The sequence below is a fragment of the Rhea americana genome, unplaced genomic scaffold (genome assembly GCF_003343005.1).
Source record: "Rhea americana isolate MKP2758 unplaced genomic scaffold, rheAme1 scaffold_203, whole genome shotgun sequence".
In the NCBI taxonomy this organism is placed as follows: Eukaryota; Metazoa; Chordata; class Aves; order Rheiformes; family Rheidae; genus Rhea; species Rhea americana.
Window position 1 is genome coordinate 857,916 of NW_028186184.1, and position 24,702 is coordinate 882,617.

At 39.1% G+C, this 24,702-nt stretch overlaps 1 protein-coding gene across 1 annotated transcript in view; it reads left to right on the forward strand.

The window, feature by feature from the left end:
* ADAMTS3 (ADAM metallopeptidase with thrombospondin type 1 motif 3) overlaps positions 1-24,702 on the forward strand; it is a 137,337-nt gene that overhangs the window by 105,856 nt on the left and 6,779 nt on the right. The window contains exons 6-21 of the mRNA XM_085304138.1: positions 3,498-3,581; positions 5,210-5,366; positions 7,380-7,485; positions 8,468-8,611; positions 10,180-10,312; positions 10,812-10,925; positions 11,921-12,066; positions 12,631-12,806; positions 13,794-13,927; positions 14,429-14,552; positions 18,324-18,404; positions 20,028-20,191; positions 20,881-21,046; positions 21,785-21,917; positions 22,185-22,392; positions 23,152-23,269. Of these exons, the coding sequence (XP_085160264.1) occupies positions 3,498-3,581; positions 5,210-5,366; positions 7,380-7,485; positions 8,468-8,611; positions 10,180-10,312; positions 10,812-10,925; positions 11,921-12,066; positions 12,631-12,806; positions 13,794-13,927; positions 14,429-14,552; positions 18,324-18,404; positions 20,028-20,191; positions 20,881-21,046; positions 21,785-21,917; positions 22,185-22,392; positions 23,152-23,269 (2,188 nt within the window). The remainder of the gene's footprint in view (positions 1-3,497; positions 3,582-5,209; positions 5,367-7,379; positions 7,486-8,467; positions 8,612-10,179; positions 10,313-10,811; positions 10,926-11,920; positions 12,067-12,630; positions 12,807-13,793; positions 13,928-14,428; positions 14,553-18,323; positions 18,405-20,027; positions 20,192-20,880; positions 21,047-21,784; positions 21,918-22,184; positions 22,393-23,151; positions 23,270-24,702) is intronic.

The following is a 24,702-nucleotide window of genomic DNA, read 5'->3' on the forward strand; positions in this document are numbered from 1 at the left end:
GTGAGCAGATTAGGCACCCTCATTGTTTGGGACCTTGGCCCTTTTCAGGGGTGCGGATTAGCCTGTAGATTTCCCAGCAGCTCCTACGTGGATACCTCTCCCTGGTGGTAGGGTTGGCAGGCACTGAGGGACAGCCCTGAAAGGGAATTGCACGATGCCTGCCACTGATAGCACAAAATAGAAGAGCATTGCCTCTGTAGCTTGCTGCCTGTCCTAAATTTGACAGGCCAGCTACTGAGAGATCATATTCAAGTGCTCAGTGGAACCATCCAGCATAATTTGGGACTGCATACTTCACTGTGGGGTTAGGAAGCAGCAACTTCTTTGACAAGTGAGAATCCAGCCACTTTCTTTTAGGGAGCAGGGTCTGGCTAGAGGGTGCCTTTGATTTCCTAGCTGTTGCTATACAAGTGTGTCAGTTTGAAAATGTGGGTTTACCCATGACGTTTGTGCTGTGTAAATCCGAGTGAGTCTCCACATAAACACTGAAGTTCCTTGGTTAGCAGTTATATCCCTTTCTCAGTGCTCCCCACTGCAGCCTAAGTGTTCATTGCCAGCTGTAAATTTATTTTGTCTGTTTGAATAATTATTTATCCATTCAGTAGATACTTCCCTGCTTTGTCGTGGAGTCTTCCGGTTGTCATCACTGTCCGGTGAGAGTGCTGACTTATGTCTTTCTTCTGTATATTGCTGTTGAATTCAAGCTAACCCTTTTTTCCTTTCCAATACTATAACAGAGGCTGTAAGGCCAGTTGAACATCTGTGATCTGTTTCCCAAGCTCAAATTGGACAAATCAAGCTTACTGGGGCATGATTTATATATGCATTTTGTACTTCTACCAGTATCTTAGGAATGTAATCTATTTTGCCAATATAACCACAGTGTAGATGCAATTTCAGCAGTATAAAAGTGCTGCAATCTACACTGGCAGTTTTCAGCACTTATTTTGATATGTGACCTTCCAGCACGGTTACAGGTTTCCAAAATTTCCTGAGTCTAGGTCACTCACTAGCATATGCCAGCTTGTACCTCATGGACATCCTATAGTGGAGCTATGGTATTGTGGAGAAATGTAGGACTTGAATCTTTAGGGAATCCCAGGATCCTTTTTGTCTCTATGAAGGTCACTCCCAGGAAGGTTGTTGTTTCTTGGTATAAGGGAAATTGTGAACACTTTTCTGACACAAATCTGTTGTGGGAGCAATACTATTACATTACTGAGGAGAGAATGTAAGAGATGAGTAATTGAACTTTGGAATTACTGCTTCTCAAGGCAGGCAGAGTGAGTTACGTCCTAATGCCTGATTGAACTATCCTGCTGACAGTCTGTTCTCAGTTGGTCCTAAAGGGGCTTGCATTTTTAGAAAATGGACTAAAGTCATTGTGCCAGGTCCCACAGACTGGACAACTTGGAATGACCTTTTTCCCTTAGGGGAAAGGGGAAGTTCTGTTTAGCCTGACTAAAAAAAATAACCTCTAAATCCTGTCCAAATATTACCAGACTCCCTCTGAACACTGGTATTTATTTTACACCAATTACCTATAAGACAATATTTACTTTGTTTTGAGGGAGATGAGTAACTTCATTGATGATCTGCAGATATTTTAGCTCCCTAATTTATACACTGATGAGAGGACATTTCTCACCTTTCCAGACACAAAGAAGGTCCTCAAGAAGAACAATTTTGACCCATCTGCATGATTTTTGGTTTTTAGCTTCATTTCCACAAATACTCTTTATAGAGTTACATGGTCGTTTTTGTACTAATTTATCTTTAAAAATTAGTTGCTTTTAAAAATCCCTTTAAAACAAAAACCACTGTGAAAAATTTCAGTTGTTCAGTGAGCAGGGGATCTCTCTCATGTTACCTCTGGATTTCTGCCTCATGGCTGGGCTTTCTGACAAGAGATGAGCTTGTCTTTTGCCGGGGGTGTTCACAAGCACAACCCGTGTGTGTGCATTTTCTGAGGTGGGATAAAGGACATGCAGTCTTTGCCTCCATGGGAGCAGAAATAAGATTGCTATTTCCAATCAGCTATTTATTTTTGCAGAACTTGTAGATGCATAAGTTCTCTGAGATCTTTATTGCTTTGCAAGTTTTGCTGAAAAGCAGTAAACAGGGCCAAAATTTATTGGGGCATAGGAACTAACACAGAGAATGACCCTCTCACCTTTATTTCCTTTGAAAACCAGACAAAAAATACCTAAATCATAATTCTGCCTTTAAATGCATTTGTACAGATTTCACTGGAGACCTCTGCTGATCTGATTTGTTGCAAAGCTGTGGACTGTGTTGTGGGGGTCCATGTGGGCTTTGAAGCTTACTCTTTCCTGTAGTTTTTTTTGGAGCCCTTGAGGACTAGAGTTTTTATGTCTCATGAGGTTTTCCTATGGATGGGTATTTTCTCAGGCTAACAGTTGTTTTTAACATAGTAAGTCTTTCCAGATCACATAAATGTTACATACTTTGATGCATTTAATGAATTCTTAAATTGAATGCACTGACTTACAGAAATCAAGTCTATTTTGAGAAGTCATGACTCTGTGAGGTACACTACAGAATTTATGTCTCTGGCAAAGCCATTGACTTTAAACCTTTCAGATGAAAATTTCCAATGCATTTCTGGGATTTGGAAACACTTTGCTCATTAATTTTAAGATTAATTTAGAATCAAGAGTATTATTCAGATCTTTAAAGTTAACACATGCATACATATGTGCAGAAATGGAGCATCATTGTTTGTATCATTGTCTAAATATGAAGCTCTAGAGCTTCAGAATGCAAAAATGGCCTTAAGTCAAATCCTCAAGTATTTTCCAAAGACAAACCTCTGCTGAAGTTAACGGCACTTTTACAAAATGACCAAAAACATGCTAGTTCTCTCTCCGCTAAAATACTCGTCCCACGTTTAAATTGACTGAAGTGAGACAAATGGTGGATGAAGCAAATAGGAACAGGATCCGGAATTYATCCACAGAGAGTGGCCAGATGGCATAGCAGAGGTGGCCATGTGGGCTGCATAGTGATGGTTTTAACTGTTGTTAATGCAAACTCTATCTGCTCTTAAATCCCTCAGTGAACTTGAACACACTGCTATAACCTTGCTTCCAGGCATAGCTTCATTTCCATCATTCTGTTTATCATTTGAATGAAATTAAGCATTCAGATAAGTATTTGCAGAGTTTGAACTTGAAGGATTTTTTTTCCCAAACAACTTTTCTATGGGCCCTGATCCAAAGGCCATTAAAAGTTGAGAGCAGTCTTGACATGAGCTTCCAAATGTTCTCTGTGAGGGTGTATTTGACAACAGGAAGTGTAGTATACATTTCTCACTGCATGGAAATAATTTGAGATTTGAATAACTCCTTTGAAAAGAYCGTAGTGGTGTAAGCACTTAAAATAACATATATACACTTCTTTGGAAGTTCCCTTTGTATTATCGTTGATTTTTTTTTCTTTAATTTCCCCCTTTATTTTCCTACCCCCTTTCTTAGGTGAATGAAATTTACCATGATGAATCCCTGGGTGTTCACATAAATGTCGTACTGGTCCGAATGATCATGTTAGGGTATGCAAAGGTAAGCAAGCCTCAGAACCAGTTTCCCTGTTCATCTTCTTTGTAATTATTTTCCACATGAATCRTAGGAATGGCTGTGGAAAGAAGTCTACCTCAGGGCTAGTTCCAGAGAACTGTTTTCCCTGCTTGGCATGTTGTGAGTGTGTTTGTGCCCTCTTTCCTGAGGCTGCCCATGAGGGCACCTTTTGTGACAGAGGTGGAAGACTGGTTGCAGAGTCACTTCACCCCTCTTTCATCATATAGAAGCTGAAAGACTGCAGCAACCTAATTTTTCTGTCATATTAGTTTCAGCTCATTGGAAAGCTCCTGTTCCACTACATACTTTTCTTATGTCACCAAGTCTCCATGTTTAAACACCAAGTCACAGTGACTGGTGCTGTCAGAGAAGCGCCAGCTGTGCCTATGAGGGCTCTTAAATTAAGAGAGAACAGTCGTTAGCACTGAGTCTTGCTGATGCTGTTGGGGGACTGACTGAGAGCCGGGGGGGGGGCACCTTGTCCCACTGCAGTCACACTCCTAGCAGAGCTCAGCCTACTCAGGCCTGCAGCCTAAATTCTTGTCATTGTGAGTCCTCAGGGAATGAAATCAGTTTAGAAGTGATTGTCTTGATTGACAAACACGACTTGTTAGTGCACCCCCTTGAAGCAGTCTGCTAGCATAGCTATCTCCTTCTCTCATTGTTGAATACACTCCTTCTCATGAATCGTAGCACACTCCTTCACAAATAGTGAAGGAGAGTACTTGCTACCTTGATTTCCCTATTCCCCTAATAAAACGCGTTCAGAGAGTTTTGAAATAAATCCTTGTTAAATTGTTTAGGATGAGAGGAAAACTCTAATGCTATTTATGATCTGATAAAAAACCATGTGCCTCCTATTTAATTCTCATATTAAATTTGGTAAGTGAAAAGACCAACTTGATTTTCCTGTTACAATGAAATTCAGTTACTTTGAAAATATTGAGCTTGTAGGCACATACTGTAGCAAAAATCTCACTAAATCACATGGTTCATCTGTGTTTATCAGTATAAATTTACTGGAGTTAGTGCTTTGCACTAGCTGAGACATTGTCCTATGAGTTTTTATCATTCACTATCTCCACAGAGACCATATGTGTCATTACACTGTCATTTATCTCAACTGAATCATGTTTTCCAGCAGTCAAGAATGTAAACAAGTCACAGCAAAGGGAATAAAAATGTCCTTACTTAATCCTTACATCATGGTGTGTGTTTCTTCTGCACATTACACGCTTTATACAAAAAGGCCATTATTTCCATAGGTGATGTGAACACTTACAATAAAGTCTTCAAAAAAATCCCTAAAATGCACTATTACACCTGCACGGTCACTGTTAAATATCCACAGCGTGGGTATAAATTGCCAGCACTCTGGTCTGACAGCTGGGGATCAAGGCCAAGAGGGAATATTGGAAAATACCTGTTAGGGATTGGGCCATGTCAAGCTATACTCATTTACTTTCCTAATAGGAAAGAAGGCTAGCATGACTCAGAGTGATAGGGACTGGGTAAGAGAGAAATGGAGGCCTGATTGGTGCTCCAGGAAGAACAAAACTTGTCTAAGTTTCTTACCTTCAGGAGCTCTTGGGTCTAACATGTTGCTCTTTCAGTCCATTAGCTTGATTGAGAGGGGGAATCCCTCAAGAAGCCTGGAGAATGTTTGCCGCTGGGCGTATCAGCAGCAGAAGTCCGATCCCAATCACTCCGAGCACCACGATCATGCCATCTTCTTAACCAGGCAAGATTTTGGGCCTGCTGGTATGCAAGGTAATGGAGCTAACCTGTAGCAGAAGTATCTGGTCTTGGGGTGTTCTGGCTAGTGCTTGACAGAAAAGAGAAAATTTTGAAGATTGCATTGATATATGAACCTAAGACAATAAGGAATATAGGCCACAATTCAGCAAATACTTAAGGAAGTGCTCAATTTTAAAGATAAGCTGAAACCTATCTCTGTTCAGAAAAGCATGTGCACTCAGAATAACTTTCAATCAATGCAGTTTCCTGTCCTGACATTAGAAAAGTCACACATTTACAGTCATCACAGTCTGAGTAGGTACTCATTACTCTGTTGTGGAGAAAAACTATTTTCTTTCATTCATTTTATATACCAAAAGGAAAAAAAAAAAGAAAGAAAGAAAAAGCAATGAGTGTCCTTGCCATTTAAATCTGATTGCAAGAAATAAGGTTTTTGACCTGAGAGATCTAAGTAAATAGTAATTTACTTTCTTCAGATGTCAGGTGTTTGTGTGTGTATGTTGGTGCAGGGTGACACTAGGAACTCTCAGTGCAGTTTACATTTTATTTAGCTTTTATTTTATTGCATCATTGTCTGTAGATAAACAACCTGCCAGATGTAAAGATACATCTTTATTACTCAAGGGAGGTAAATTCACAAAGTAGCATACAGAGTTTGATTTATGTCACTGTTAATATAACAGCCTGGGTGAGAGTCTTGAAATTTTTTATTTACTTGGTTTTCATGTAGTTAAACTGCAGAATGTCCTTCCTGTAATGATTTATCTGGACCAAATAATCACTTCACCTCTTGTGCTGTGGTCAGGGGTAGAACTAGCTGAAGAGCTACCATGGGGATTGCTCTTAAGTGAGACATTGTGGTTCTGTATGTTTCTTACTTCCACTTCTAGGTGGAAAAGAGCAACCAGAAAATTGAGTAATTTCTGATGCAAAGCTGTCCTACGAAAAATAATGGTCTCCACTCAATAAATCTAATATCAGTCTTTCAGAAATCTCCTCTATCATCTACACTTCATTTTCCTTAGTCACAACAACAGTGCCACTCCCTCTCTAAATGTTGCCTGTGCCAGTCTTTAAAGAAAGCCCCATAATAAAACCCTGGAGATCATCCTGCCACTTTAGTCATCTGTCCAGCTGCAGCGCTGTGGCTGGGTCTGCAGCTCAATTCCTTCTTCCAGCCACCATGGTCTCCTCTAGTGCTATGCCCATTCTCTGTGCCTTTGACTCAAATCCTGCAACTTGTCTGTGAAGAAGGCTCTGTTCATTATTCAATCTTGGAAAAGCAGTGTAATATATGTAATTTAATATGATCGCAGCAGTACATTCAACTATAACGCCCAGAGTTTACAAATCTTCACTTAGGACTTGGTAAGAATGATTTGCTCTCAGTTAGACATGCCCTTTAGTAAGAAAACTTTTGTGCTCATATGCTGGTGAACCATACTGGTTGATAAACATTTCTGGTTCCCCAAGTTGTTTTTTTTTGAAAGGTGCACCATGTTTTGGCTGTCCAACTGAAGATGACTTAGATGTTCATGTTCTACATTCTCCCTTCACCTTTCATTGAGTTAAGAAAGCCAAGCCCTTCTTCAGGTCTGGATTGGCATGTCTGAAGTGAAACCGGTAAAGATGAGATGTAAGGCAGACTTTCCTGTCTTCAGAAGGATTTAGGCTTTTCCTGAGGAAAAGATATGCAATATGTACCAGGATATACATAGATGAAAGTATTAATCTGAACACAAGGAAAAAAACTCCATAGCTCTACCTTCTAACTGAACATAAATGTAATTTTATTTATTTCTAGTAATAAATATGTAAGTGCCAGAAATAATACAGATGTCTGGGGAATCAAACCCAGTTTGGCACAGCCATTTAATTTATTTGACAGTAATTGTAATGAGATAAAGAAAATTGGCCATCAAGGCAAAAGAATCCTGAGTACATCTCAGGTAGGAAATCTTATTGGGCTGTCTAGTTTAAAACAAATCTAATGGGGAAAAAAAGAGACCTGATTTCTCTCAACAGGGTATGCTCCTGTCACTGGCATGTGTCACCCAGTCCGAAGCTGCACACTGAACCATGAGGATGGGTTTTCATCAGCTTTTGTTGTTGCTCATGAGACTGGCCATGTGTAAGTCTAACTTCTAAAAATAGATTAGCAACAAAATATGGTGCTGCATCTCCTGTTTGCATAAAGCAGTTTAATTTTCATGTATGTATGACAGCTGTCCTATTTATATTTCCATCTCCTTGGAATGCATCAGTGTTCTGAGCAATGAAGAATGTTCTAAGCTGGGGAAGAAGGGAAGGGGAAGAAAGAGGGAATTTGCATTTTGTATGGTGAGGAAGACAAGGAGATCATTAAGTAAGAAACCTGGAAGGCCCAGGTGTGGTGTCTTAATTCACTGCATTCAGTGGAGACAATAGCTTGCCAAGCGTCATTAACTTCTTACTTCTCATTGACTGAAAGTGATAATTTGTTAGATTTGGCACTTTACTTAGAGAATGAGAAAGTGTTAGGTTGGGAATAGTTGATTAAGCAAAGATCTCTGTTAGATGCCTGGATGAATTAATATCAAGCACTGACCTGATTTTTTTTTCTTTAAACAGTGCAAGCTACTTGTTCATTTGTACACCTCAGTGGGTTTGTCAAAGTAACATAGGAGAAAATCAGCCAAGTTTGAGATGACCAGGTCGCTTGCATGTTAAGCTGTACCAGATGCACAATTGCAGGTGTTACATGTTAACCGTGTCAGCTCTATGAGTAAATAGATGCTTTTGATAAATGAGTGTACGAACATGAACAATTCAATGTCTGAACAAACTGCTCTCTGATGAACAGAATAGTTTTTTTCCCCTTTACCCAAAGCATGAGGAGAAATCATCATCTAGTTACCTCATTCCTGGTACTAACAAATAAAATGAAGTATAAAAGCAACAGTATTCACAGAGTCCTTGGTGTTCTGACATCAAAGGAGATATCTATTTGAAATGCAGGTGATAGCTGTGAAGTGGAGAAAACAATTTCATTTTGAATGATTATGTGTCCATGAGGGACTGTTTTCGCAAAAATTGCCCAAGTTTTGATACTGCTTTTTGTTTTTTCCACCCAGGTTGGGAATGGAGCACGATGGGCAAGGGAACAGATGTGGTGACGAGACAGCAATGGGGAGTGTTATGGCTCCCTTGGTGCAGGCTGCCTTTCATCGTTACCACTGGTCCAGGTGCAGCGGCCAGGAACTCAAAAGATACATACAGTAAGGACCTGTCAACACTCAGCAGTAGTTTTTTTTACTAAAAGAAACAGAAATCTTTGTTATTGGCTGGGATCTGGGGCCAGTGGGCTGCCCTGTTAAACAGTGAAGAGAAGAGGAGAGGCAATCCCAGCATGAAGGAGCAGAATCAAGGGTCATAAACCTGACCTTTGTGGAAGTCCCTTTTTATAAACACAGTGGTACAGGGGCCTCAGAGATATTGAGGAATAGGATGCTCCTATTGGCCTGCTCTCTGCTTTCAAGGAAGGATTCAGTCTTCAAAGGCATCCCAGTAGGTTTATCTGTGCTTCAGTGCAGCAGCAAAACAGTCCRTGTCTGGCCTCCTCCAGTCATGTTGCTTTCTAATCACCTCCTTTCCTGACGTTCTCTTTTTCCCTTCAGATGTATATTAGAAAAGCTAAATCAAGAAATGTACTTCCTCATTTAGGGCTTTATGGAAAACCCATTGCATCTTCTGGAGGAAGGTAGCAGAAGTCTTTCCAGCAGATTGTATTAGATAACTAGTGTTTTCCCTAGGTTTCTGAAAGCTGTGAAGAGGGCTTTTGATTTCTATAGGAGTTGTCCTGTGAAACTGGTGGGATGAAGCCCTAAAGTCAAAAAAAATATATTGAAAGTCATGGAAGAAGGAAAAAATAACGTGTGTCTGTGTGTGTGTCTGTCTGAATTAAGGAGAAAAAGAACAGAGCACCATGGGACTGATCTCTGCCATGCTGGCTCTGACCTCCCTCCATGTATTTACCTCTTCACTCAGTTCTTACTCAGGCTTCCTTCTCTATTGTAAATGGCTGTTTTTGCCAGCCAAAGCTGAGTAAAAACTTCATGAATTGATCCATTATAGCCTGTATTTCCTAGAGAACAAACCCCATTCCTAGAAATAAAGTGTAAAACAGTAATCTTAGGGCTTCAAGTGAATTTTAACCCCATGCAGAAAGAGCAGCCTAGCAGTATCAGTCTTTTAACTTCAAATGAGTCCAATGAAAAGCAAGGCTAATTCTGCCTCTTTGCATAGGCAGGGCTTCATCCATATGAATATGGCTGATGTCAGGTAAGAGCGCCCATTCTCAGACCGCTGTCATGTTTCAAAGCCTGAAGAAATCTGTGGAAAGGCTCCCATTGACTACAATGGACTTTGTGTTAGGTGTTATGTTGGGAACCATACTCCAGTTTGAAGCACACCGTGATGTTGACCTTTGGCAGTGAGAATGGAGGAGTGTTTGTTTTCTACCTCTGGTGACACGAAAATAAAAATAAAAATAAAATAAAATTCCACATGTGTCTCTAGGGCAGAGAAGAGCTAGAGGTGGCTCTCCATGGTCTCCCAGGGATTTTGCTGAGTCATATCCAAGGCTGAGTTATATTGCACTAAGCAGTACTCCTACAGAAAGGACTGTGTTTCAGTAAACAGTAAGAATATGTAAATGGAACAGAAAACGAACTGGAAAAAAGAAGTATTGCCAGTATTGACATCTAAGAATAAGTATGTTGACCTTGCTGATCAAAAACAGAATTACCAAGTCTTCTCACGATTTTTTCTACGTGTCTTTCTACAGCTCTTATGACTGTCTTCTTGATGACCCTTTTGAACATGATTGGCCTAAGCTTCCTGAACTGCCAGGCATCAACTATTCCATGGATGAACAGTGCCGCTTTGATTTTGGTGTTGGCTATAGAATGTGCACAGCGGTATGTCCAAGGCAGTCATTACAAACGTTCATTCAGCATTTAATGTTCATTCAGCCTTATTTAATAACTGCAATATATGCATTTTCACATAGTTGAAAAAAACACTTAATAGAGTAGTTTAAACAGTCATGTAGAGAAGAGAGAGAGATTTGTGGGTGAAACCTAGTAATTTCAGTCATGTTTAATGGTCAGGTGGACAGCAGCATGACCCACATGACAAAGACTTGTGGCAGTAAACCTGTGATCTCAAGACAGAAGGGAAAAACCTTATTTTTCTCCCATTTTTGGATGTCTCCTTCTTTCTTTTTTTCACCAGCCAAGGAACAAGAGATGCAGGGAATGAGCACTGCCCTTTTCTTTCTGAAGATACTTTACTTTTTGATAGCCCTGTGTGAGAGATTAATTCACTGAGTGGTTCGAAAAATTATCTGAGAAGTGTCTAATGCTTCTAATGCTAATCTAATGCTGAGTTTCATCTTACAAACATCCTGCCTTTCAGTTCCGAACCTTTGACCCATGCAAGCAATTGTGGTGTAGCCATCCAGATAACCCGTATTTCTGTAAGACTAAGAAAGGGCCTCCACTTGATGGGACAGAGTGTGCCCCTGGAAAAGTGAGTATTGTGTTTTCTTTTTTTTTTTTATTTAAAAAATCAGTTGCAGGATTTCTTAGCTTCAGTTAGGTTGAGGAGCACATAGAAAATTAGGGAATTGCCCAGCACATCCCAGGTGGAGCCAGAGAAGGTGAAAAGGGGAGCAGTGCTTTCCCAGTGTGGTGTTCTGTGAACCATACAAKGCTTGCTGTAGTACCAAGTAAATTGTGGTGGCTCAGCCCATTGAAACCCCAGTTTAGATGTAACCTTCTCTCAGCCTCTTCTGTGGCCTTTTTGTTACCTTTTTAGGATTCTTGTCTCATCTGCAAAGTGCCCATAAAGTGTTATTGGGAATCCACCCTAGCAGATAATGCTGTTACTGTAGGGTGGGAGAACTTAGTATGAAACTCTTYTTAGTGCTTGTGGTCCAGACATCCTGTGGCTAAATGTTTATGGAGGAGAGCCACTTAAACCATCTGAATATGCCCTAGCCAGCAGCAAAAAACACCCTGCCCAGTGACTAGTCCTCTGTTTTACCTATTTGAATGATATCTAGCCAGTATGAGCAAAAAAAGAAAAAAAAAATACTAAGCCTCAGCAAGAACTGTACCTTACAATACAATATCTAGAACATTAAAATTCCTTTAAAAAGGTAGTAGAGACTAAGACTCAAATGAAACAAAAATTATTTAAATGAATTGAAAGAAGGACAGAACATGCTGAGCTTCATATATCTGCCTACAGAAGGAAACATGCTCAGGTTCAGCAATGCTGCTTACCGTGGAGCAGACTACAGTCAAGGGGAGGATCAGCTTCTTGCAGGGCACAGAGCACCTAGACCCTTGACTCTTATGGCCCCAAGAAAGTTTGAGGTCTGATCTATTTCCAGTCTTTTCTCTCAGATGTCATTATTAGCCCTATGAGTTCACATCTGTACTTTTAATTTTATTGTGATTATACGTTTGGTTTGGTTTTGTTTCTGCTCTTGTCTGTTTTCCTTGCCTGGTTTCCTGCAGTGGTGCTATAAAGGCCACTGCATGTGGAAGAACGCTAACCAGCTGAAACAGGATGGCAACTGGGGACCCTGGACAAAATTTGGCTCCTGCTCACGATCCTGTGGAACTGGAGTTCGCTTCCGAACACGGCAGTGCAACAATCCAATGTAGGTCTCCTAGCTAAGTGGTAGTTTCAGTTGGCTGGAAATCTTCACAGGTGCGAGTTGAAATGACATTTACACATTGGGATAGATCCTGATAAAATTCCTTTCTGCTCAAGCCCCTTAAAACATGTCTTTTTGCAGAAAGCCAGCATCAGTTTTGGAGAATTCAAGAATTTTCAGAGAAAAGCCTGTGGAAAATCATCCCATGACATATTTAACTTGTGAAAAAGAATAAAGGGAACATAGTGTGCAAGTTCACCAAACTGCAGGGTAGACTATTAGATAACTGCTAATTGTAAATCAATTATTGGCAGCATGTATGTGCACATGTATGGCTTCTGCATTTGAGCATGTGCTTTTGGGATGTATGGGCAAGCACAGAGGTTACATTGCAAATGCATATCTGTGCAGGATAGCTGCTCTGTTTCCACTTCTGTGAGTTCTCACCCCTTTTTTGCAAACTCGTTCCCTAAAATTAAGATTAAAAATTAATTTAAGACAGAAGAAGAATCCCCAGTCCTAATGCTCAGAGGGTTTTAGAATCTCTTAAATGTTTTATTCTCATAGGCCAATTAATGGAGGTGAAGATTGTGCTGGGGTCAATTTTGAGTTTCAACTTTGCAATACAGAAGAGTGTCCAAAGCATTTTGAGGACTTCAGAGCACAACAGTGTCAGCAGCGCAATTCTCACTTTGAGTATCAGAACAACAAACACCACTGGCTGCCATATGAACACCCTGACTGTAAGTTCACTTATCTGCCTGTATTACAGGTTAATCTTGGAGTATCCCAGAGCTTGTGGCATCTTGTTCCATCAGCCATGCAGAAGGCAGAAATAATTGGTCTGCGAACAAGTGTAGGTGAGACTAAAGAGTAGGAAAAAGGATGGCCCCTTAAATAAAGAACAGATGCTCCATGAGATAACTGTAGTTTCCCCAATCCAGCCTAGCCAGCTTCTCCTAACTTTCATCCTATTCTTAGTGAGAACATGATCCAACAAGATTCTTCTGGCTCTCAGCTCCTGCTGGGAGTGCTCATAGTTCTTAATGCACCACATTGTCACTCTGTCTCTCTCCTGTTGGGCAAAGTGTGCGAAGCTGCCTCTCAAGTCCTGAAGGACCTCTTCCTGCCCTCTCTCCCACACAGCTCTTCTTGTGTTGATGTTTGATCACAGCTTCTGGTAGTAACTTCTACTGAAAGTATTTTCCCACTTCTTATAGATATGGCTGTGTCAGTCTGATTTTGTCAGTGTTTACTGTTAATGATAATCTAGTTACTTCCAGTGCACATGGACAGCTTTTAAGTACAAAGACAGATTCTTAGCTTACTCAAAGAGGCTGCAGAGGCTTTGAGTTGCTGGCATTTTGTCCTGAGTTAGGTGTGCTCCTGTCTCCTGAGATACCCTTTATATTTATGGCTAGGGAGTTAGATTAAGTCATGGACTAAGAAATACGCGTTGAGCTGGCATTTTCCAAATAGACTAAGAAAGCAAGATATCCAGATCCTCTCAGCACTTTTGTGGCTTTAGCACCATCTTCTCACAGACTCGTTCTGAAAACCCAGCTGTGATTATTCTGCCACCCTGTGGGGCATTGATTTCACAGCTATTTATTTAAAGTCCTTTATATTTCTGTTATATTCTCTTTATTCCTTTAGTGGGATATTTTTCTGAAGCTTATTTGGATTGGTATAGACTTACACAATTATACTTCTATTTCTTTAATGCACAGCTAATAAGAGATGTCACCTGTACTGCCAATCCAAAGAGACAGGAGATGTTGCTTATATGAAACAGCTAGCACATGATGGGACTCGTTGTTCCTATAAAGATCCATACAGCATATGTGTTCGTGGAGAATGCGTGGTGAGTGACAGTTTCCCAAGTCATCATTGAATTTGAACTATGTTGTATTCCTTAATGAATCAACCAAAAGAACACAGTAAATAATGCAGAGAGAGACTTGGAAGACATTTTCAAAATAAATACTTGCAGTGTCATATTCCTCATAATTACTTGAATTTTACATTAAATTAAAGCAATGGCATAGATCTATTCTTGGAAATACTGCACTTTTCATAAACTGGTAGCTTCATTTGCTTTTTTTGGAGGCACTTATTTTCTTGTGTAAAAAGAATTGTGTCCATTATTCTGTTGTCTGTCTCATCCTTGTTTAGTCTTGAAGTACAGTGAATATAATGCAAGAATTTTTCATGTTGAAACCATTATCCAGCAACAGAATTTAAAATAATTTGTGTTTAAATTAATTAAATCAGTCTTATGCATTCATTTTGAGATGGCTTTCCACCATAATTAAAGCTGCAGTAGGTGACAAAGCCCCCTCTCTCTTTGCTCTTCCTTCTGCAGAAAGTGGGTTGTGACAAGGAGATTGGTTCTAATAAGGTTGAAGATAAATGTGGTGTCTGTGGTGGAGATAACTCTCATTGCCGAACTGTAAAAGGAACCTTTACCCGGACTCCCAAAAAGCTTGGTAGGAATAGCATTTTCATGCATCTGGAGATGGTCTCTGTTGTCTCTGTCCTATCTATTGCTTTTGCATTCTGGTCAGAAATACAGCTATTTTACGGTATTGAAACCAAAGTTGCAAGATTATGCATAAAAATAGTTTAGTTCTTGATAAAGAAATTAATAACACGATAGTATTTCTCTCTTCTAAAGGACCTATCAGAAGAAAGCTTGATAAGTCTAGTGTATCCAAAAGTACGCACTGTGCAGAGCATGTTTAGTTTTCTTTGTACCTGCTGAATCCCAGTCAGACAATGTCTGTGGTCAGTGGGGATACGCCAACTTATGCTAAACAAAACCAGCCTGTTCTTCTAACAATGAAATGCAGAAGAAATTCAGGTACTTCACCTGACACTAAGTGTAGCATCCATTTKTCTACATCCTATCCTCTATAGGAGGACTAAAGGAAACACTTCAGAGTTTAAGCTTTTCACAAGTTTCTCTCTTAAATCTAAACTCATGGAAGATTTGTGGAAGTCTGAATTTCTGTGCGTATAAATACATGGATGCTCATGTCAAATTGGTCTTGTACAATGCTTATTCCCAAATTACAGCCCTTTAGTCAAATAAATAATGAAAAAATAAATACAGCTTATTTCTGAACCAAACAGAAAAATGTTTTGGTAAGAGTTCTCATTTCTCATATATCTGAAGTTGTGTGACTGACATCAAATGGTGATAGCGTCCTGTTAGCTCAAAATCAAGAATGACTTGGTTAATATTTTCAGACTGCTCTGGAGTATTTTACGACACATTTTGTGTTAAAAATAATTTAAGAACTCCTTGGGCTTCTTCAACAATTTCTGTTTAGTCAGTTATTTGTTGAGCTGAGACAGCATTATGTTATTATATTTTGCTGAATGTATTTTGCTTTTAAGGCTTTTCTGTATCGCTTGTATTTTAATTTAGGGAAGCTACTCAGGAATATGCAGCTTCTATATCATGGAGTACACTGCTGTTCGGCAGTTCCTGTTCTATAGCACAAAGTGTTTTAAGATTCAGCAGGGAAAGGCTTAGCAATAGGTATAGTGAATCTCTGTCTTAACAGTTTAAATGCTAGAATTGCTGCCATCAAGCAAGATTAACTGTAATACTAAATTTGGACAGTAAGTGAGCAGACAAACTAAACTTAGACAAAAATAAGTTGATGTGTGAATGGAAATAAAATATATAAAAGATTCTGCTGAAAATACTAATTAATTACTGCAAACCAGCTAGAAAATTGAACTGCTTCTAATTATCAGAGACAGTAGAGAAAGAACTATTGAAAACTGTAGGCCTTATAAAATGCTTACAAAACACACAACAGCAAAAATTGTTTTCATCACCTTTCTGAAGAGGATGCTCCCCCAGAGGATGATGTGTTGAGTAGGGAATAAGCAAAAACTCACTCAAACCTTGCATTTAATGGACTTCAGACATCAACTTGTGTCTCATATATAGCCATATGTATTTCTGGAGTGGGCAGTTACTGTGCTTTTCTGACATAAAACTGTAATCAGCAGAAATAAGTGCTCAGTCTCCTGAGAGTGTTTCTGATCTTTTTTCTAAAAAATGATTATAATTTTGAGGGAATGTCCATGTAACAGCTTTGGACCCAGTCCAATAAGAGCTTTTTCTAATGAGTTTAGTTTCTGTTTCTTAGTTTCTGGGAAATTAAGAGGGCAAAACAGAGGCCAACAGGGGGCAAAATATGCTACTGACCACTTCATATTCTGGCTCGACATTTTGCATATGGGCCACTGAGGACCACTGCATTATCTTACTGGGCAATAGTGTTCAGAATGATGTTTGCACAGTATTCTCAGTGTCTGGAAATCATGACAATTCAGAGTGATTCATGATAGGAGACAGTTCAGGGAAGACTGCTGTTCATCAGACACTTATTTCCAAATGATCTGTGTTTATGAATTGTTGAATTGTTTTACAGTAACTTTGGCAATCTAGTCATTAAAAAGACTAATTGACCTCTTCCAACAGGGAAACACTTAAGCAAGAGGTGCCAAAAAGAATTCAAGTTTCTGGAAAATGAAATCTGCAAGTATCCAACTTAAAATCACCTACCTACTGGTCTAACTTTCATTGACTATTAAAATTTGCTAGATGTGTCTAATGCTACTTCAAATGTGTTTGAACACATAATGTAATTTATACATCATATTTGTAAAGCGCATCTGGCTAACAGTTTAGTCAATGAAATAACTAGGTTTTTCTCCCGTAACACTAATTACAGACGTTCTATTTAAGGGAAGACAAGAGGAGCATTTACATTGCCCAAAGGAGCTCGCAATATTTCCCTTTCTGAAACAAAGGAGTCTAAAAATATTCTGGGTAAGTTTCAAGTGCTTGCAGAAAGAGAGGCATCCATGGCAACTTGGGAATTCTTTCTGCAGTTCTCATCTCCACCTGGTCATTGACAGATAACACCAAACCAGGCAAAAGCTTTATGTTTCATATGCTTGACAGATGGTCAATACAAAGATTGGCAAATGCTGCTTGTGCAGCCACACATCAGCCAGAAGCATGATTTTATATATTCAGAGCTCTTAATTTCTTCATTTAGATTTTCCGAGGAGCTGCAGTTTGCCAGCCACATTATACATGCACTGGTTAGTGCCATAATCCCCAGGATGAAACAAAATTAGTTATATGCTATGTCACGTATTTGCAAGGTACAGACCCTTTAAATTTTATCACATCTACATTGCTTCTATAGCGGGACTGGATTACATAGATTTCATTTAGAAAAATTACGTAGCAGTGTGCAAAACAAAGAGAAACTTATTTATATGAAGTACTCTTTAAAAGTAGATCCAAGGAGATTTATCTTTAATATGCATGCATTAAAGAAAGAAATATAGAAATATGAAAATACCATACACTTTTACAGTTTTACATCCTTACATTCAATTAAAATCATTCACTTTGTACTCATGAAGCTCTTACTTAAAACATGAGGACCTGTGACAGGTCTTTGGAGGTTGGAGTTGGTTAGTCTTCCTAATGACAATACTACTTACTGCTGTACTCATTATTTGTGGTTTGAACTGGTAAATAATTAAAATATAAAATAAAAATTGTTTCCTTTTGGAACAACTTTTTACTGTTAGCTGTAGGGAGTTGAATTCAGCCTTTTCATTTCAGCAGTAAGGATTTAACTGATGCATTTTACAGGTATAGATAGGTTGGGTTAACTTCCATGTAGACAAGCCCTTCATGAAGAGTAGCAATAATTTATTCTGTACTACATCTACTTTTTTCCAGAGTCTTTGATTTTCAGAAGTAAGCAGACAAATGCAAGACATTAACATCTAACAGTACAGTAAGTAAACTCAAATATAACAGCCTGGCTGATGGGTACTGTGGAAAAATTATCAGGATATCTGGAAGGCTTTTTTTTTTTTTTCACTTCCATTTATGCTGAGAAGCATAGGAAACATACTCATATCTTTTGCCTGACTTGTTAATTGATATGGCCTATAACAGTGTTGTCAGTCAAGTGACAAATAGATTTGTAACTGGTTTCTCTTTTCTCCCTGAAAGAGAAAAAAGCAAGAGGAAGTCCTGTCGAATATGTTACAAAACTATTTGATCATTTTCTTTCTGATACTGCTTTTCAGCTGATGGATGCCCTCTTCTGCAAGTAGGAGCTGGATAATGCAGTTCGCTACTAACCATAGCTATTACTTTTTCTTTCTTTCTCTGCTTTCTCCATTGATTACTACACATGCCAAAGGGTACCTTAAGATGTTTGATATCCCTCCTGGTGCTCGACATGTGTTTATCCAAGAAGACGAGGCTTCTCCTCACTTTCTTGGTAAGTGTTTCTCTCCTCAGGTTTGTCCTAGAAGCATGATGGAAAGCACAGGACAGTCATAAAGGAGAACCTGAAAAATGAGATAACCAAATTAATGTACCTAGTGTATAATTTATGCATTTAGAATTGCATGTCAAGGACTGAGTCCTATAGCATAAGCTTAACAATCAAATATTTACTTCTCATCTGAATTCTTTAAAATTTTAAACTGACTCCAATTTGCATGTTTACTAAAAAAAGGATTGTGATCACTCATATTTAAACTGGTACTACCAGGGTAAAAACTGTATCTAAAATTATTTTGAATCCAGTTCCATATCTTTACATATTTTTATCTGCTATAGATTGTGAGCAACAGCTTTTTTATTGGAAAGAAGATTGGGGAACTTGTGATGTATTTTGCAGTGCATTTCATTTGGGATTTTTCGTATGTAGGACAATTCATATTATTGTCAATCAGTTTGTATCTTGCTACTTTCCACTTAATAATGCTTGAGGGATTTTTAGCTCACACCAGAGGGATGATATTTTTCATAGATTTCAATAGGCTTTTAATCATCTCCTCCTGTGCCACTGCAGCATCTGAGATCTGTAAACTCTTCAGGTGGAGTTAAATTCGCTCTTTAAGAAAGTTGGAATAGAGGAAAAAGGGAAAGAAAAAATGGCTTCATCTGTGATAATGTCAAGAGGGGAACTTAGCTTTGGGGTACAGGAGCTTCATTTGGACCAAGCATAGCCTGATAGTAACTTTCAGAGCAGCACAGTTTGCCTTGGCAGTAAGTGGCTTCATCAAGCTACTAACTAGGAACTGCAGACGTCCTGCATTGTGATTACTATAATCATGGGCAGTTGCAAGATTTCCACATAGTTTTTGATCATGTTTTATTTTGCATTGGAAAAAGTTGTGTAAGAAAAAATGATAGTCCATCTTTCAGATTTCTAGTAGCTTGGCTTGTAAACAGAGCATAATAATAATCCCCACAGTACATCACTTTTAAGATGTGTTGCAGGAACTGAAAAAGGAGTAGTTCCTCAGGTATTCAAATGCCTTAGCTCTTTGCTTACTCATTTTAGAATCTGATATGTACAGATATACACAAAAGAAAATGAAATATGTGATGAAAAAGCTGTTAATTTCATAATCTGAGGATTACAAGAAAGGTACTTTTAGGTTGGTGAGACCTCTGTTGTGCTAGTAGGCATTCCCAGTAATACTGGTTTTGGTCTTAAGCAAATAGAGATGAGTGATTCTGAAGATTTGACTGAGTTCCTTGCTATTACCTGTGCTTCTTGGGAATTCAGCTAATGTGGGGAATGTGCTTTGTGTGTTACACACAAAGAGGTACTTAAATCCATCTCTAGCTCTGTTTCTGTATCTAATTCATATGCATAAGAAAGTGCAAAATTGAATCAAGTATTTGAATGCATCTGTTAGCGGTCTGGAATGTGGTGGCTACATGAGATGGCCTGGGAGAGCCTTTCTYCAAGCCAACGCATCTACAGCACTTGCAAGTGTTTTTTTTACAAGAGTCTATAATAACTCCTGTCACATTTTATGTAAGCCACTGTGATTGCAGATGATATGATGGGGAGCACAACAGCCACTATTTTCACTCCTTTTAGCAATTAAGAACCAGGCTACAGGACACTATATTCTGAATGGAAAAGGAGAGGAAGCCAGATCGCGATCTTTCATCGACCTGGGTGTGGAGTGGGAATACAACATAGAAGATGACATAGAAACTCTCCACACTGATGGACCCTTGCATGATGCAGTGGTTGTGCTGGTAGGTTATACATCAAGCAGTGGGAAGATAGTGTTTTTGTCTTTTATAAAAGTGCATGGCCAGTGTGGAACTTGTGCTGAGGTAAAACATTGCTATGTAATGCCTCTCTGAAAGATGTGTGTGGAGGAGGTGGCTCACAGGCTGAGGCTCTTTTCTCATTAGCTATTAAAGGAAAATGCTTTTGAGAACATCCCTACTACCATGTTTAGTGTTCAAGGCAATAGTGTTTCCACACTACTTTCCCTCATAAACTGCTGCCCATTCATGCAGCAGTAATGTGTCAGTCACAAGCCCAGTAGAGTGTTGTGGGACATAACAGTGGGACACCTTCAATGGACCAAAAATGACATTGGATCAGGATCCACTTCAAACTATATTTGAGACCAACCCTGCCCAGTCAAGTATATTACTCAGCCACACTGCCCTTTTTCATCCTAGATGATGATGTCCAGCTTGGCTAGGTCAGAATTCTATTCTAGTAAGGTATCTAATTTTACACAGCTGCATATATCTCTGTGTTAATCTTAATATTCTTAGTTCTATGCTAATAGTTCTAAAACTATTCTTAGTTTTTCAGTTAGCTAACTAACAGTTCCCACATTTTCCCAAGAACCAGGCTTTGGTTTCTTTGGAAAGAAATAAATAATAGCTTTGGTGCTGCACCACTGTTTACGTTTCATTATTAATAGATCATTCCTCGGGAGAACAACACAAGATCTAGTCTGACTTACAAATACATCATTCACGAGGATTCAGTACCAACTATCAACAGCAACAACGTCCTACAGGAAGAAATAGATACTTTCGAGTGGGCGTTAAAGAGTTGGTCCCAGTGCTCCAAACCCTGTGGTGGAGGTAAACAGATGATGCAACAACTTCTAGAGATGAATGGCAAAATGTCAAAAATAGAAGAGTAAAAGTTGGGGGAAATTAAAGCTTTAGCTTGTTATTTTGGGTGCCCAAGCTTAAAATAGCTAAGTGTCCCCTTATTCAAAAGTGTTGCACTTCCACCCTAGGAAGGAAAATTCCTTTTTAGTTATCTAAATTCAGCACCCAAACCCAATTTGGAAGTATAACTCACAGGTTTATGCCACTGAGAGTTTACCTGTGGTATGTATATTACTACTTAAACAGAGAATGGGGAGTCAGAGTAATTGTAACTCTTGCATACAGCAATGAAGTAGGTGTTGTGTTGTGCTAGTGACAATATTAAAATGAGACTTGGGATCTGGGTTCATTCCCAGGTTAGCCAGTGACATGCTGCTTGATGTTGAAGAAGTAATTTCTCATCTCCCTGTGCCATAATTGTGTGATTGTGTGATTTGTGTGTGATATAGAGGTTAGACTACAGGATCCTAACAGTCCCTTCTGCCCTTAAAAACCTATCACAGTGCCATATTTTAAATAGCATCTACAATTTAGAATACTCTGCAATCATGTTGTGCCTGACAATTCAGCAAACTGTGTGTGTGTTTAAATACCATATAAATACATTTCATAAAACCATAAAATAATCTATAAACCTTGTATTTAAAGAAAAAAAWTTTAAGAGCAGCAGCATTTCTCCACTGATTTTTCTGAAATATTTTCCAGGATTCCAGTATACAAAATATGGGTGCCGCAGGAAAAGTGATAACAAAATGGTTCATCGCAGCTTCTGTGAAGCCAGCAAAAAGCCAAAGCCCATTCGTAGAATGTGCAATCTTCAAGAATGCACACAGCCTCTGTAAGTATGTTTCCAATAAAAGTATAAATGATTGCTACTTGTGGTAGGTGTAGGAGTTAAACCAAGCCAGATTTGGTGGGAGCCTGATAGGTCTCTAGAGTGGAGTCCCTGTATTATGCATGTTTTTTTCTACCTGTATAAGAATGGTTACTGATCTTATTGAGGATTTCATCACAAAAAATTTTACACTAAGGCCTGCCTGAGATGGCAGCACTTTAGATAATAGGCAAAGGTTGTAATGGCGTATTATTCCTTTTTACTTCCCAGCTGGGTAGCAGATGAGTGGGAATACTGCACAAAAACCTGTGGGAATTCTGGCTACCAGATCCGCACTGTGCGTTGCATTCAACCCCTTCATGATGGTGCAAACCGTTCTGTCCATTTCAAGTACTGTAGTGGAGATCGCCCTGAGAGCCGCAGGCCATGCAACCGAGTACCTTGCCCTGCACAGTGGAAAGCTGGACCCTGGTCTGAGGTGGGCAAGCAGCAGTCAAGTATTTCACATTTCCTTAGCAGCGAGTTAGTAACATATCTTTGCTAACATCTCATGCCTCTGATGCTGGTGCTCTGCCTGGGCTGATTCCACTGGTCAGAGTACTCTAAAGCCTTAAAATCAGCAACAGATAGGGCCTTCCAACTTGAAGGGCTTCTACAGCTCTTCAGATTTTCTAGAAACCAACACAGAAAATAGTCAACATATGAGATATAAAATCCTGCAAAACGAAAGTTGAAATTGTGTTTGTTTTTCTCCAAATAAAATTTCCAGTTCTTCACTTCCCTGCTTCTGAGGATAGCATAACATTTTTTACCATCTTGGACTGTGGTGGAATCACAGAATGTTTCCGTAACTGTTAATATCGTTATAATGGCAGAAACAAGCAGCTGAACCCTATGGCCAAGGGAAGTAACTTGTAGACACTGAGCTTTCTATGTTCTTATATTTTCTTTATGTTCCACTGTTCAGATCAGGAATCAACTACAGGAAGAATAAGTAGCAAAATTCATAATATGTTCTTATAATAAATTTCAGATTACAGAAAACAAGAACCAAGGAAAATACCATCCTCTGCACATTTGTCCATAGTGTCAACCTTCACTGAAGCCTGCTTAAAAAACAAATTGCTGGAATGTATATCCTGACCTGAAAGGCAACCTTGGGCTATTTTAAACACATAATTTTTGCACGTTGCTGTGAATGCTTAATGTTCTGAATTATCTTGTGTCTATTCCATAGTGTTCTGTGACCTGTGGGGAAGGAACCGAGACCCGGCAGATTTTATGTCGTGCTGGTGACCAGTGTGATGGAGAAAAGCCAGAATCATTGAGGGTTTGTAAGCTCCCTCCCTGTAATGGTAAGAAAACATCTTAAAATGACTGCAGTATATAAGGATAACGATTTCTGTCTCAGAGCAGCATGTCTAGTGTTCATCATATGCTCGGGAGAGACATTAGATTTCATGTGACAATGAATGATAAAAATAAAAGACCTATATTTAATCTCACATGTAGCTTTAGTTCTACTTGGTAAACTTTCCGTGCTAATGTGTACAGATTTATGAAACAAGGCAGAGCCTATGTCTGTGAATAGGTATTGTACATACCAAACTGATACTGTACTTATATTTTGAAGTTATGGCACTGTCAGGTGACAACTATACAACTCAGTTCATATCTTGCATGCTACAAAATATACCCTTCATTAGAGATCTCTTTGCTTTTGTCCAGCTTAATGTGTGCCCTCTTGTTCAGTCCAGAAAAACTTTGTGTTAGAAGTGAGGCCTGACCCAAGTAGACCTTTTAAATCCCAAGATAAGTTTACAAGCTGGCAACTGAGAAGGAAAAAGGGGGGGAAGCTATGACACACTAATAAAGTTCCTGAAAATCTCATGACATTGTTTTCATAGAATCTTTTCCAAAAGATTTTTGATCTTTTTATGACAATAAAGTCTTTCTTCTTTGGGCCCATGACTATATTAGTTTTAGGGTTTATTTGTTTTTTAAATCCCTCATGACAGTCCTAACTCTCAGACTGCTGGTGGAAGATACAGAGTCAGTGTTCTAAGGGTTTGCAGTGTGTTTTCCCACAGAGTGAATCTAACTCTGCTTGCCACATGTCTGGGAAAGGTGTCTGATTTACTTTTATTTGTCTTCTGCTGCTGCCAGTGGAAAAACAGAAAACAATTCTGGGAACAATTAGCGTTTATAAAATGGTTTATCCACTAGGTGGGAGCAAATCACTATCCATGACTTTACAAACAGGATTTAATATTCTCTGTCTGTGGTGGAATGATTTTTGGCTGGTGATAAAAATATTTCCAAACTAAATGAATAAGGAAGGCTACATCTTGCAGTCTCTTCAGATAAAGTTTTGATCTTGTGCTTATATACCTTTAGCCTTGGCTGGGATTTTCTGGAATAGCCATCATTAAACTTCTGCCTTTCAAAATTAAGCATCGCACAATCTTTTTCTGCTTGTGAGAATACTTTGTCTCTCTCACAGTGAGCAGTCAGAGCCAAATGCTGCTAACCTATATGACCAAGGATCCACTTGAATGGGATCTAAGCAATAGATGGCCTTGYACAGGCCCTCTACAAATGCAAGCTGAATCACATTAGTTAGTACCCTTTGCATTTTTTTTTTGATGCTTAAAATGCACCCTCTCTTGTATGCCCCAGTGAATGAAGGATTTTTATAGTCACATGTAGATACCAAGGATGCCTAAGAGGGTTCTGACACCCCAGGGATGTTTCCTGGAAAGAGAGGATATAGTACACATCACAATAG